The following is a 15408-nucleotide window of genomic DNA, read 5'->3' as shown; positions in this document are numbered from 1 at the left end:
GCTAAATTCTAATACATGATCTCATATTCTTTTCTTGCTCTGAAGGAGCCAATCTGATTTCCATCCGTCACCTAAATACTGGAGGTAGCCATTATGCACAAGACAAAACACTGCTAGGGATGCAAAACAGGCTCCAAGAGCAACAGTCAGTCATTGGGATGTTTCAGGACAATGAATCAGAGCACATTGGTAATGGATGCCATGGGATATGTGCTGTTTGGGTATTACATCAGCTTCTGCAAGAAAAACCAAGCCCTTTCTGGATATGTGCCTACTCTGAGTTTCCAGTTTGCCTCAGAAAAAGACTTGCTAAGAAATTCCCTGGAATCTGGGCCCCAGAGAGGGTGATGGGGTAGAGAGGAGGAGGGTAAGGGGGTATAAGGTGCTCACACCAAAGCCATGTGACCAATGCAAAGGTAGTCAGGAAAAAAGCAGATTTTTATAATAAATAAACCATCCAAGCTGCATTAGTGTTCCAGATATGTACTCAACAAGATCCTCTCCCAACCACAAACCAGCAAGAATGGGACATGAAAACTTATTCAGACACCTAATGGCACAGTCTCTTTGAACTGTGGAGAGAGGATTTTACACTGATTTAAGGCCCACCTTTCTTTGTGTTTCCTAGACATATGCAAGGACCACGACCCCTGACCCTGCCACAAAACCCTTAGGGAGTGGAGGATACATCGGAGAAAAGACCGGTAGTATTCTCCCTTTAACAAAAAAAACTTCCTGATAAATTCTGTATTTTTGCACAGGCATGAAAGTAAGCTGGAACTTTCAGAGTCGGGAATGAACACTATAACTGCAGCTTTCCCTGCCCTCTTACTCCACTGAACACAAGTTCCAGAGACTTGCATTCCTTTGGTAGAAACTGTCATCCGTGCTATGGCCTCCAGACCAACATAGTAGATACCAGCATCTCCTCTTCCACTTCTTTCCATCTCCCTGAAGCTCACCCAGCTATACCTATTACTGCACTGAAGCTATTTCTGTGGGCCATTTCCATTTCTGCAGTACTATCCATAGCCCTAAAAGTCTCCTGCACAGCCTGAAGTCATAGAGACACAACAAAAATACTTAGATTTATCCATACTGGTGGGATGAGGGTGGGACCTGTTGGATTAACACTCCCCTGACATTGCCATTCTATTTACACATCAAACAAAAGAAAACAAATTAAAATCAAGTTAAAAGTCTGCCCCAAGGATAACACAAATTACCAATCAACCAAAAAAAAAAAAAAAAAAAAAAGATTAAAAACAAGCAGCAACTTTTATATAAAATAAAAACAAAAGACAAATGAAAAAGAAATTGTCAGTAGCATCTATCGCCTCTCTGCATCTGAACTGCACTTATACAAACTAGTCCATTAGTACAGCAGCTTGCTAGAAATTGACTTTGGTTCAAGCTTAGTTTTAAAAAAATAAAACATAAAAAAATCAAAAACACATTAGAAATGGTGGACGGACATTTGTTAGTTTCCCTGCTTGCAGTTCACTAGTTTTGAAGTTTTAGGGATAATTGGTTTAAATATTCAGTAAAACAGCAAGGTGGAGAGCTAGAGATGAACAGAGCAAAAACGTGGTGGTGAAGGGAAAGATAAGGGATTCTGCCACTTGAGTGCAAATGCAAATCCCACATGCTCAGGTCCCACAACCCAAGCATATGTAGAGTTTAAAGTTGCTGCCTTCTGGATCTTGGATGAGAAGCTCCAGGATCCCCCTGAATCATCAACAAAATAAACACAGCTGCATCAGCTTATTATTTTACGACACTCTGGTGACAAAAGAAAAGGGGGCAGGGGAAAACGACTCTGCTAATACCCTCACTAGTTAAAAGTAATTTAGTTTTATACACATGGCAGAAACCTTTAAATTCATCAGGAAAGTAAAGTTCAAAGTGAACTGCATTGCAGTGATCCAGTCTTTTTAAAAATCTTTTTTTTTGGTTCAGATACTAGATTGTATATTTAAGAATATACAGATCTAACTTCTGTACGGTTCATTACTCTTCCTCATCCATGCAAATATCCTTCGCTACACAAATCTCAATCAACCTTGAAAAGACCGTTACAGTGGCAGGCAAACCGTGATGCTCTGTCACAGATGCAGATTGCCGTTTTCACACAGCTAGCAGCATCACAGCTCAGAGACTACATGAGATCATGCAGGTATGTGCAAAGCTCCAGAGCCTATTGTGTTGGCAAAAATGATGGTAACTTCTGTTCTCATACTGTTGGCTTCTGTGTTTTGCAGCCAGAAGCACCTTTTTACTTGAAAGTTTTCCTAAATATAATGTTGGAAGCATCAGAATTAACAGAAAAAGGAATATTGCCATGAATGGGGAGAATATGACTTTTGAAATCCTGTATCAATTCACCTGGTGGGAATTTAGGACTGCAAATGCTGTTTTACATGCTGCCAGTGAGCTGGGGCAATGACATTTTTATCATATTGGTATACGCTTTTAACAGCAAAATCAAACCAAAAGAACAGAAGAGCCATCCGTACGTCACACAATCTAGACCTGGGAGGTCAAATCCCACTCTCTGAAGTATAAAAGGAACTATGCACACAAACCTAAGAGCAGAATTTGGCCATTTTGTCTAAATAATCGAGAGAAGGAGAACTGCAGGTCAAAACTAATTGCTACCTCTGCTTAAAAAGCAGAGACCAGCCTGGAAGTTTGCACACAATGATCTCTACTGCCACACTGGGCTTCCTGCACAAATGATGAACATAAATTCTTCTGACCCCTATAAGTAACTATCAGACAAATGCAAGGATGAGGAAACTGTTCAGAACGTTCCCAGAAGACTAATTAGGACAGAAAGTCTATTTGTGCTCCATTCTTCCTCTCCACCCTCCCGCCCTCCCCCCATGGTGTGGGAGCTCACTGAAAATAATCCAGGAGCAAAAGACAAACGCGTCCAAACTATATATATAAAAATAATAATAATAATCATAATAATAATAATAGAGATACACCAGTAATACAGGCCTGCCTAAATTGTACCAGTTAAGAAAGGAACCCCCAACATGATTGATACGATTATAAACACCTTGTATGACATAATGGCCTGTACAACAGACCTATAAAATGATAATTAAAAAAAGAAAGATATTTAGACCAAAAAGAAAGAAGAAATTCCCCTTCCTATGTTTGCGCTGATAACCCACCTTAACTTGTCATTGTGACTGCTGGAAATGATAAGTAGTCCTTTCACTTTTTTTGTGGTTTTTTTTTTTGTTTTTTTGTTTTTTGTTTTTTTTACATTTTTGGTTAGAAAGTTCTCCGATCCATGAAGCGATCCTGAAAAGACAGTGTTTATTATAAAATTAGGCAAATGTCTGTCCCAGCTTTAAATCCTTCCTGTTTTGCTTTTGTTTGGTTTTTTTTTTTATCTTTTTCCTTCTCTCCCTTGTCCCCAGCAACACGGCGAGAGGATGCCCATCACATTTTCAGTTTATAAACCCCGCTGGCAGCCAATCCCACCGCACAGTGAAACAGGCTGCTGGCAGCACAGCTCAGCCCGGCTCACTGTGCCTTGGAGGCAGTAGTGGTGGTGGACGTGGCCCCGCTTGCAGAGGCCACGGTGAGGAGAGAGTTCTGGATGGACTCAGCTGAGGTGGAGGTGGTATGAAGGCTGGCGACTGGTCCAGAGGCCCCTGCGGAGGCTGCAGCTGCAGAGACCAAGCTAACCGGGTTGCTGGTGAGCAGAGAAAGGTTCTGAGGGTTCAGGAACAGAGGGGCAGTTACGATGTTAGGAGTACCTCCGGCATTGGCAAACACCAAGTTTCCAGTTGCATCCAGTGATGTTATTGGAAGAGAGCCACCAGATGCAAGAGCTAAAAACAGGAAAATTAAGCAGGGAGGAGATAAAATTAGCAGCAAGCAATAATGCAAAATGTGCCTAAAAGCAGCTGCTCTCTGCATTTTACTTTCTCTCATATATGTGTTTTCTACACCACTAACGACAGTTATCTCATCATAGGTTGTTCTTAAAAAACAGAACTCTCTATGAAAAGTGGACAAGACCTTGCAGATACTCAAACACCTCTGTTGCTTGCTCCTAAAACTAATTCCATCATGCCTTTCTTCAAATCTTTAAGCACGATACTGGTCTATGTTTCCTTTCCACAGAAAACCTGTACATTCAGGCAATCTACACTGGAAAGGGTTGAGATGAGTGTTCACATGAAATGACAGCAATCACAAGATGAAAGTCATGTATCCTCAGAGCATAACATTTTAAATGTTGACATACAATCACTGTTACGACTTACTCTCACGGGTCTACAGGGTTCAGTCTGCCTTAGATTATGATCTCCTAAATTTATTTGTGACCTTACGAAATGGCTCTTTCTTGTACCCTAGAAACAAGATTTGTTAAGCTAGTTTAGAGGATATTTGAATATATAGGTTAGCAAGCTCTTTAGGCACTTACATGATCTAGTTTTTACAGATGACACACTATGAACTGAGAATAACTCTTGCTATAGTTGGTGGAAACTTCTGGCTGCATGGCACTTTCAAAACAAATCTTTACTCCTCTAAAAGAGGATTTATGGTTTTTAAGTTCTACGTAAGGACTTAAGAAAGTAAGTTGTTTGCTGTGGTTTTTTTCTAAATACACATAAGGACAAGAAGTCAGGATCAAGTCTATCTCAGAACTGCCCTCCTAACAGACCTCAAAACAGCGCAACTCTGCTCAAGCTTAAGCTAGTAGGCCTATAAAAAGCAAACCTCTAACCTGCTGGAGACACATGCCAATGGGGAGAGGATTACAGAATAAATTCCAGATCACATTCAATATCTTAAACACTTCCTGTAAATCTCTACAAGATCACACACAGTTCTAATCCCCTTTCCGAAGTCATATCTTCTCCCTCCTCCATGATACATAAAGTGTATTTGTGCATTTAAATTTTTGTAAACCCTCTACTCCTATAACATTTATGCCTACTGCTAAGGAGTCGGTGCTCTTTTTTCGCAGGGAAAAACAAAGCACGTAAACTGATGTTTTATGACAGAGACAAATTAAAAGAAACACTACTGACCTTGAATAGTTGCCAGTGTACTGTTGCTCATCAGGGCTGGGCTGAGAGCACCACCTAACGTCCCTGGATTGAGACTGAGTAAGGCACCTCTGCAGGAAGCAAGATTGAGGAAGAAGAAAAAAAGAGAAGGAGTGTTACTTTTAGGAGAAGGTTGTCACTGTTCAGAAGTACACCATCGTATTTACACCTAAAAAACCCGAGGGTGGGGTGGAGTGGAGTGGGTGGGGGTAGGGCAGGAAAGATGGAAACACCAGAGATCAAGGCTAATTTTAGTTTATCCTTCATGATGCTTGAGTAGATGTTGCCTTTCAGCTCTGTGATCAGCAACATGCCTGAAGTACAGACACTATAACTACATGACTTGTGTGGACTGTCGCTGTTAAATATTCTTGTAAAGTATTTCGAGGAAACTGCCACTTGTTAGAGAACTATCATCATCTCCCAAATTCAGATACGAAAGATGTAAATCAAGAGGAACTGAAGAAGCAAGGAGTCATCTCTCAGAGCAATATTTTTAGAAGGAAAACTTCGACAATACATCTTTTGTGCATCTCTTACAGCTTCTTGCTCATGATTGAGAAATGAATATAAAGGGGTCAAGTGGGTCTAGGCCAGCTCTCCATTTTACAATTAGTAGAACAGATTCTGTGATTCACTGGTAGGTTACAGCTCTTAAGTCAAGCTCTGCAGTGGGATGGATGATTTATCAAATAATAACATTGCTGCAACACAGCTTTTTCATCTGTAAAATGAAAACAATATTTGTGTACATTGATGGGAACAGCCAATTACTATCTATAGGTAAACTTCAAAACTTGAGATAAATTACACTAGAATCAGCAAGTGAGCTACCAGAAAATAGTGACACATAAAAGCAATTTATCCTAAGAATTCTCACTCCCTCCTCTGTCATCTCTCCTAAAAGGGTATAAAAAACCTCATCCTTACCCAGCTGCAAACTGCGAGGATGCCATCAAGCCTGGGTTTAGCCCTGCTGCAGCAGCCATGGCAGCAAGACTTGCATTTGCAGGCAACTGTGCAGCTCCTTGTAATGCGGCTGCTGCCGCTGTTTGCAACCCTGATGCCGTTACCATCACCTGGCTGGTTCCAAGAGGGGAGGACAAGGGAGTGGAGGTTGTCTGTGTTGTGCTGGTCTCACTGGCACTGGATGCCTCTGAAGTTGAGGCTGAGGCAGAAGGGGAAGGACTTAGGGAGGGTGATGTCACTGCTGAAGAAGCTGGAGGTGCTGTTGAAATTACTGTTGCCGTGTTGTTGGAGGTGGTTTCTGTTGTACCTAGAAGATTGATTCTGGTTAGATCAGTCCAAAACACAGATATGACTCAACAGAAATCACTAACCAACTGAACTGCACCCAGCTGAAAGAGAAACAAACACATTTCTGTAGGACCGAGAAGCACCAAGAATCCAAATGAGAAGCTCTGAATCAAGTGACATTTCCCAATAGCAGGCTGAGGAGCTCTAGAAGCTAGCAATGAAATGTAGCATATTTCATTCCAGCATCACCTGTGAATTCACCCCCAGAAAAGCCAACTGAATGGCAGTAAAGACTGAAGTTTCCCAGTGGAGTTACAAGGAACAACAAGAATGTCCTAGGATACTAGTGATCAATACTGAATTGACCTTTTGAAGAGTTTAAAAGGTGAAAATGGTAGAGGTTAACGTGGCGACAAGGGAAATCAACCCTTACCTGTGACTGACAGACTAGTTACAGCAGGACTGGTCAGAGGGAGCACAGGATTGACAGTCAGGGTTGTAGCTGCACTGCTAGTCACAAGGCTTGGCGTGGTTGCCACCTGGAGGTCAAAAAAGAACACAACTGCTCAACTGCTCAAAGACAAAAAAGAGTTAGCTACTAGACTTGGATTTCTTTCTCCCCATCCTCAGCTGAGGAAGTTATCAGGGCAAACGCTGCATCAAAATTAACTTTTTAATAATTCCGTTACTTTATCATTCAGTGGACCAGCCATAGTACCATCTCTAATTACTAGCAATATCTTTATTCTTAATCATTCAGTATTTGAAGGGAGATATAGCCATTACATCCATACTGCCTCAGGACTGCAAGCTAGCCCTCCCTTTCTGACTCCCACAAGACAGCATCTTGTTTTAATAAAGTCACTCTTATAGAAAGAGTTACAAAATATATTATTTCTGCATGGTTTTTTTTTTTCTCATTTAAACATCTTTTCTACTCCAAAACTCTTCATCCAATAAAATTATTTAAATGCCACAGCATTACTTAAAGGTATTTAGGGTAATGTGTTTACATGGATAAACAGAATAACAGTTCACGTTTACCCAGCCAAACTATAAGCTCTACTTTGATAAATTTCCTTGTGCCAGAGGAAGGATCTCTGAATTTTACAAAAGACATTAGCTAATTTTAGTTGTGGACAGCTTATTACAAGAAAGCTACAACAAACTGAAGACATTACAGACAAAAAACACCAAAGATTTAAGGCTGGAGGAACTAGATTATGAGGAAAAATGAAATATAAGGAGAGAAAGGACTTTTTATGGACAAGAAATGGTATCCAACCATAATATTTGAAGGCTGTTATACATCAATGAGAGAAACGAATCCTTTAGAATTGCCCAAGAGAAAATAGCCAAGGATATAGGCTAAACCCTTCCTCCTTTCCTCTCTCTTACCTTAAGTTTATTATCAGAGAAATCTCTCTCATGCTGCATATCCTCTTATAGGAAGTCAAATGCTTCATGCATTTTAAACAAGACTAGGGCAACTGGGACAGATCTGAAAGCTTTCGGCCCATCTCAAACAGCGTATGAAATAAAGAACAGCTAGATACATAGTTCACTTCCCACTAATGCAGCCCAGACATCTTATCTGTCATCTGTCCACCAAACAATTAAGGCCAAGGTCACAATCCATATTTCAGAGCAGTGAATGCCCTAGAATTAATACAGCTAACCCCGTGGTTACAACGACTGACTTCAGCCAATGCAAAAGTAGGCTGCCATCAAAAGGAGAATTTCCCTCCAATCCTGCTTCAGAGCCTGAACACTTGTCCAGCCAAGTCACAAGTCAGATTGCTTATTTGGCCATACTGAAAATTCACCATTGTTCTTCGCATGGTTAATTTGCAGTCAAACCAGTAAGCCAAATCTATGGCCAAGCAATCTCCAGAGGTGACACAAGGAATCAACAAAGCACATAGCCAGTAAAGGCTGAGGGCAGCAAGGCCGGAACACCCATTTGAGTGGCAGCACAGTCCTAAGAGAAGCGTACATTGAGTGAAGCTGCTTAAGTGAAACAGCACTGAAAAAATACAGATTGTAGTTAACACCTCAATTTCTTACGCATAATGGGAGTCTATAATAAAAGGGAAATACACATAGGAAATCTTTCTTAAGTTGCACCCCAAGTAAACTCGCATGGTTACTAAAACACACTATGATAAATCTCACTGCATTCTGCTTTGGTTGCAAGGCATGCAGCCTTGCTTTCCAACTGGGGAAAAAAAAAAAAAAGAAAAAAAACCCAATAAAAAGTACTAAGTACACTTAACATATCCCTTCCCCTGAAACTAAAGGTTGCATGCACAGATCCTGAAACGAGGATGAGGGGAAAGAATGACACGTCACCAAAATTAACGGTTTAATGAAGTACTGGAGGATATTAGCTACTACAGTGATGAGGGTGGAATAAATACTACAAAAGGATAGCTACAGCCTACATAAATTCCACCACATTCCTATTAGCATAGCTACTATGAAATCTAATAGCTACTGTTTCTATTTATGAAAACAGACCTCCATGGACATTGGTAGCAAAGGAGCTGAAGGAACCTTGAAGCATGTGTTTTGTTACTCTTATTTTCATGAAGTTTGTGTTTACCTGAGGCAAATACAAGTGTGGGAAATAAATTACATGAGTATTAGCTAAATTTTTCCTTTGTTCCACGTCTTTTTTTATATAAATCATTCCTGACTAAAAAGTATTATTGGATTTATGTGACAGAAGTCTCCAAATGATAAGTGTTACTACTGCTCATCTACTTATCAGAGCAGCCAAAATAAGAGGGGAAGGGTAGCTGTCAAGCATTTTTTTTAATTACTAATATTTTACAAAAAGTGTGGGTAAGAGAGAAAATCCAGATATAAAATGGAGTTCACTACCTGAAATATGTTCAAGGCAATAACCCCAACTGCAAATTTGCTAGTCAGAGTATGTACTTGTGAGTTGACCAAAAAAAAACCCCAACTGAAGGCCCAACTAGTGTCTGGTTTGTAAGCATTATCTCTCTTATATAATATGCAAGTAGGATATTTAAAATCAGAGGCAAATAAAAATGTGTGAGAACAAGTCTGCTGTACAAAGAAGGTGTATCATGTGCAACCTCCACAGTGAGTACAATAGAACTCCCTCTTACAGTGATCTTCATCAACAGTTTCTTGATTCTTACCAGTGAGGTTGGGCAAGGGAAAATTGCTTTGATGGGCGAGCTGCTGGTTCCACCACTGCTGGGTGGGTTGATCCTTTTCTCTTTCTGGCGCCGGTTACAGAACCAAACACGGATCACCTCCTTCTCCATGTTTAGCTGGTCAGCTATCATGGTGATCTCATCCGAGGTAGGCTTTTGGTTCTGAGAAAAGGAAACAATACTTGAAAAGCTGTGAAGTTACCTTCTGAAATTTTACATTACTGCTTCTTCTTCACTAGGCAGAAATCTGGGTGAGCCATTTATATTCAGAATCTGGGCAGCGGTACAGCAGAGATAGATCACGATAGATATTTCAGCACTCCATATTCGTAGTTGCAGGAACATTTCTACCAATAGTAAGCTGTGCTCCTCACACACTTCTTTTGGGAGGAGAGATCTGACTTATGAGTTAATCCTTCAAGGAATTCTAGACCTTGATAAGGAACTATTTCTTCCAGTATCTCTTGGAAAGGAATAGGAGAGATTAACTACAGCGATAGCCAAATGAACCCCAAGTTATCTAGACCCAAAATGAAAGACAGGTAAGATTGAACAGGCTATTTAACTGAGGCTATCTGCCCATACAGCTGCACAAAATGTACAAGAGTACGTGTAACGCAAAGTGTTACAAGAGTAGCATACGGCCAGCTAAATATCTCATATTATGTATGGGACTGTCACCCCATTTATATGTCCTCAGAAAACGGTAATATATTTTGGGTTTTGATGTGCTGAATATCAAGCTTACTTCTATAGCTTAGTATCTTGGAATGCGAAATCACAAAGTCAGTGAACTGCAAGAACCAATCAGCTTTTTTCAAGGGGTTTTGTGTTCTTATTTTTTGTTTAAACTGAAGTAGACATTGATGCGTGCTTCTTGGCACAGCCTTTTCATTCACTTTGTCTAGTACAAGCACTTTCCTAAATAGCACAGTAATGGGATCACTTGAACAGATACGATTGTTAAGCAAACTTTCTTCATTTCTTTACAGAGTGAGCAGAGCAACAGGATCACTGACCTCCAGGAAACTCTTCTCTAAGGCCACACGTATGTTGGTCTCTATGCTGGTGCGTTTCTTCCTCCTACGGTTCAAGCCTTCGACCCCCAGCCCTGGAGAATTCAGGGCACTTGGGCTGGAGAGAGTTGAATCAGATGAGAGGTTCTCTGAAAAAAGAAAGCAACATAAATTAGGAGATTTTATTTAAATGCAGTGCAGTCTAATGCAAGTGCTCTTCACGTGTGCATGGTATTTTAAAACCCACTGCGTATCTTTTCCAGATATGTAGAGATTTCTGAAGATCACATGCATTAATCATTGTACTTGTAAATTACAACTTATACTTGAAGGTAAAAGCTATACGTAAGTCCAGAGAGTGCCCTCTGTTCCTATAGGCTACCACAGAATCCCTTTTGAAACACCTATACAAAGTTTGTCTCCCTTTAAGTTATTCCAATCCACCTTCCTTCACCATATGTCACAGTTTAAAGCAAAAAAAAGCAGTAACTCATACCCATGAGCTCTACCTGTAAGTCACAGGCAATTACGAAAAAATGTGAGCAGCCTAAAATTTCTTTTACCCACCCTGCAATACACTAGAGCAAGTTCATAGCCAGCTTCACAGCACTAAACCTTTTGTCTCTGGAGATCTCAGCAGATACTCATTGCTAAGCAGTTCTATGAACAGCCAAGCTAGCAGCTGCCCCTCCTGAGCCCCACTAGGTCTCAAGCTGTCAATCCCTAACCCTGTCTTTTTGGCCTCACAGAAGAGCAAAGAGAGAATACACTTGACCCCACTTTGTAGCAGAAAGTGCAAAATAACCAAAACACAATTTCCAGCAGGGAATTTAAATAAAATGTTTAATCATGTCTGGAGATCCCTTACTGCACTGGGAGTTGTGGGTGATAAGCAGGTGTTAGATTTCACAATGCCTAAGACCATTCTGGTAAGCTCAAATGGGGAACTACTTTCAGTTCATTATTTTCCAGATTTTTTTTTTTCAGTAATGGCACCTATAAAAGTACTGAAACCCCTCACCATCCTGAAAACTCCAGAGAACAAGCTGAGTTCATTAACAGTAAATTCTCCAACACCTCAAAGTAACTTAATGGAAGGGATCATTGGTATGCTCCTCCTGCCTGCTTTTACTTAAAAATAACCTTCAAAAGATTATCTGAATCTTTCTTCCAAAGATTTTCACAAAACTTAATTGACCCTAAAGACAATGATTCCCAACTTCTAGGCTGCGAAGGACTCTAACGCTGCTTACAATCCTTAAGTTAACTTTGCAGATCCCAGTATTTCTTCAGGCCAGAAGGAAAAATAAACTGTGATATTCCCTGCAGCACTGGAATCATCTAGATTTGCTGGAAAGTTTGGGGACGACTGGCCTGTGGACTAGAGCATTCAGTGTGAAGACCTTTTATGTTTTCCATCACAGATCCAGATTACCTAAAGATAACCCCCGTCAGCGCAACAGAATGACAATTCTTTGTTTCCATGTAGGACAAATTTTCAACACTGCATTGAATTACTTTCAAAATTTCAGAGAATACTGTAGGCGCCAGCATGAAGTTCTCTTCATTTTGGTTAAAATAGGAAGGCACACACCGCCCCTGCCATCTGTTCAGCAGATCCATCAGTTTTATACTACGTACTGTTGTATAATTGGAAGAAAAAATTGGCTGACAGCACTCTCAAACACTTTCTATCTAAGCACCTAGCACCACCTTCCAAGCTCCTTCTGCTGGTGGGAAAAGAAAGAAAGAAAAAAGAACACTACCAACACCAGCATCATGAATAACTTACATCACAGGAAAAAATAATTCTGGAAGGAAAAGCAAAACCTAATCCACCAAAATCTTTTCCAGTGGGGAGAAATAGAGTGTTTATGCAGACCCTTGAAGAGAGATTAAAACTACAAACATAGGGGTGTGGGAGGAAATGAATGCAATAAGCTCTACCTATTGAAACAATAAACCATGCAGCCCTCACTGCAGTACACATCTGAAAAAGAAAGCTAGAAGAGGATTAGAAGTTATATGCATAAACATACATGAAGGAGGAAAACCATGACACATATTACACCTCACCCCATGCAATTATTTAGCTGGCTGCAGAACATAATTCTGGAAGTTCACACAGGAACGATTTCAGATGCTTAGAAGCATACGAAGAGGGAAGTATGGACCCTTATTCCTACACCCTTCTTTGTCCCATGGACTGTTACAAAGATTGGTGGCTTCATAAAACCGTAAGGGCACAAACGAAGCAGTTTTTCAGAATCCTACTGATTTTGGTAGGCTGGTGAAGAAATACACAGACTCATTCACCTGCATCATTGAGCCACTTTTCCAGAAGTGGCTTTAACTTGCACATGTTCTTAAAGCTGAGGTTCAAGGCTTCAAAGCGAGAGATGGTAGTTTGGCTGAAGTCATTTCCATAGAGTTTGCCCATAGCGAGCCCAACATCACCCTGGACAAAGAAAGAGAAAAAAGGGATTTCACTAACATAGGCACTTCCAAAGCAAGGAATCCTGTCACATTCTTGTGCTCTCTTAGTGACTCCAGTACTGTGTGGGATTTCAGTTCCGCAGCAACTTGTTTGGTGCTACCAAGGTTCATGCTAAAGCAAATAACCATAAAGAAATTTCAAACCTCAGTCAGTTTAACCATGTAACTCTTTCCAAGAAATCCCTGATGCTTTGTCTTTATAGTCTTATCACTGAGCAGAACAATCCACTGCCTATTAATTTGGGGTTTTTTCTCAGTTCTTTAAAAGAAGGGAAGTTCAAATTAGCAGAAATGCAGTGAATTCATGTTCTCAAATTAGCAGAAAGCACTCTTGAAAATATGTCTGCAAACATATATCACATTTAAATAAATGCAAAAATATTCTTATCTGAACCTTGTTAGTATCTTCTGAGGTTCAAATCAAACTTCTCCCCACAGATACACATTTCAAAGCAGACAATAAGCTGAACCATTTCAAATAATAATTAACTGTAGTCTTTACTACCAATACTCGTCTGCCAAAAAGCTATCCAGGAGACTTACGGACAGGTGATCATCTCTGTACACATGCTATTGCTTTTCAAAACTCAGTTTTAGCTATCAGACATTATCCTTATACATGAAAAATACGTGTATATATACCTATACATAGTTTAGACTTGGAAAGTCTTGTATTTTAAAAAAAAAAAAAAAAAAAAAAAGAAAAATCAATCCATCCTTGATTGTTGCCACTAAAAACACCATGTTTTCTTGTTTTGTTTTAAAGCTGGAAGATCCTTACTTTATCTAAAGTAGTTTAATTTAGAATTTTATTTATTTACACAAAAAAGTATGAAAAGTCTAGAAGAAGAGACTGAAAAGCTTTAGCATAGTTAGTGGAGTTTAATTGCAAGTGGGTTAGTTAGACTGTGCATAAAGCTTGCTTTCTTTCCTTTTAGGTCAGATCCACAACCACAGCTTGATATAAGTAAACTAACAGCATGCAGAGTGGCCACACTGAAGCAAGGAAGAGTTCAACCTTTGATAAGCTTAGTAAATTGTATAGGTTGCACAAAGAAAACCATTTCCTTCCTAGAAGAGGACCAGAACAACTGGTTTGTGTGCCCTTCAATCAGAGGAAACGTGGGAACTCACATTTATACTTCTACCCATATACCAGGATTCTGCGCATTTTAAAACTCATAAATCATTCCAAGAGAAATAACATGGATGCTCTCGTGGGTTTATGAAGAGAAAACCTGACTATGCAAACCATTTTAGAGATAAGTTGATTTGTCTTGGCAGGAAAAAGTTATAAAATTTGCTCCAGTCCTCTTATTTAACTGAATTCTGACATTTATGTCGCTTCTCTAACGTTTGCTGTCTGATTTCAAATGAAGAGTTAACCATTTCTTTGTTGATAGTTTTCAATGCCAAAAGGTGGCAGCATTTCCGCTATAGGTAAGTGAATTCACATATTGGGATGAAATTTTTCTGTATTGGGATTGGCGACTGAAAGGATGGATGGAACAGAAGACAAAGGTGATGTACATTTCTGATCTACTTTGTAGGCTGAATGAAGCTCCGGTACTGAACTGAAACGGATTAGAAGGTACATCATTGTTGTGAGTACTGGTCTGTTAAGAAGCTCAGGCAGACGACTAGAGACAATACCTTTTACAGAGCAAAAATAACATTATCTAAATTGTTCGCTTACGCAGCTCGAATCTGTGCCAACCAAGTAGTCACATACCTACAAAAATGCTAAGATGCAGTATGCTCATTTTAAAGGAAAACAATTATACAGAATGATTGAAATCTATCACCCGCTTTTCCAAGGGGGAGAAGAGACAGAACTGCTGAAGTTCAAACCCTGTTATATTGCTCACAAGATAGAATGTCTTAAGTGATTAGTTTGCCATGCAAACTAAACCTCACCATTGTTTTTTGAAAGGCAGGGATTGCCCGAGTCTGAAAAAGCTTACAGTCCCACTGGAAATAAATTTCTTCTATCATCTGAAATGCAGTCTATTTATCCAACTATAGGAAATCACAATAATAGAGGTCTCTAATTATCACCCAATTATGCCATTAGGTAGAAATTATTACAACTGCCTAATTATACACATACAGGCTCAGAGTAGCATAGGAATGATCAAATGCAATTTTATCGCCTTCTCAAGATTCCCCTTCTTTTAAGCTCAAAAGCAAATATGGGAACACAAGCCTGAACAGTTGTGTTTCTTTTTCCTTACCATTAAAATTCACAGCAGAGTCAATTAGAAGGGTTAACCCATAACTTTCCAAGTCTAGTTGAGCCTTTATAATCATGTCACAGCAGGGCAGATTAAACATAACAGGTAAAGATCTACATGAACCTCCTCA

The 15408-nt window shown here is 39.8% G+C and overlaps 1 protein-coding gene across 9 annotated transcripts in view; it reads right to left on the bottom strand.

Annotated features, from left to right (window-relative positions):
- Window positions 1-3304: 3304 nt before the first annotated feature.
- Window positions 3305-15408, bottom strand: part of POU2F1 (POU class 2 homeobox 1) — a 110130-nt gene continuing 98026 nt past the window's right edge. For all 9 annotated transcript variants that reach the window (XM_054056516.1, XM_054056517.1, XM_054056519.1 and 6 more), the window contains 7 exons: window positions 12865-13006; window positions 10552-10697; window positions 9515-9694; window positions 6775-6880; window positions 6015-6360; window positions 5067-5155; window positions 3305-3854 (listed from right to left, as the gene is read on the bottom strand). In XM_054056516.1, coding sequence (XP_053912491.1) covers window positions 3544-3854; window positions 5067-5155; window positions 6015-6360; window positions 6775-6880; window positions 9515-9694; window positions 10552-10697; window positions 12865-13006 — 1320 coding nt within the window. In that variant the 3' untranslated portion in view covers window positions 3305-3543. The remainder of the gene's footprint in view (window positions 3855-5066; window positions 5156-6014; window positions 6361-6774; window positions 6881-9514; window positions 9695-10551; window positions 10698-12864; window positions 13007-15408) is intronic.

The sequence above is a fragment of the Cuculus canorus genome, chromosome 1, assembly GCF_017976375.1.
Source record: "Cuculus canorus isolate bCucCan1 chromosome 1, bCucCan1.pri, whole genome shotgun sequence".
Classification (NCBI taxonomy): domain Eukaryota; kingdom Metazoa; phylum Chordata; class Aves; order Cuculiformes; family Cuculidae; genus Cuculus; species Cuculus canorus.
Note: the sequence above shows the minus strand (reverse complement) of the source record. Positions and strands in the feature narration are given on the sequence as shown.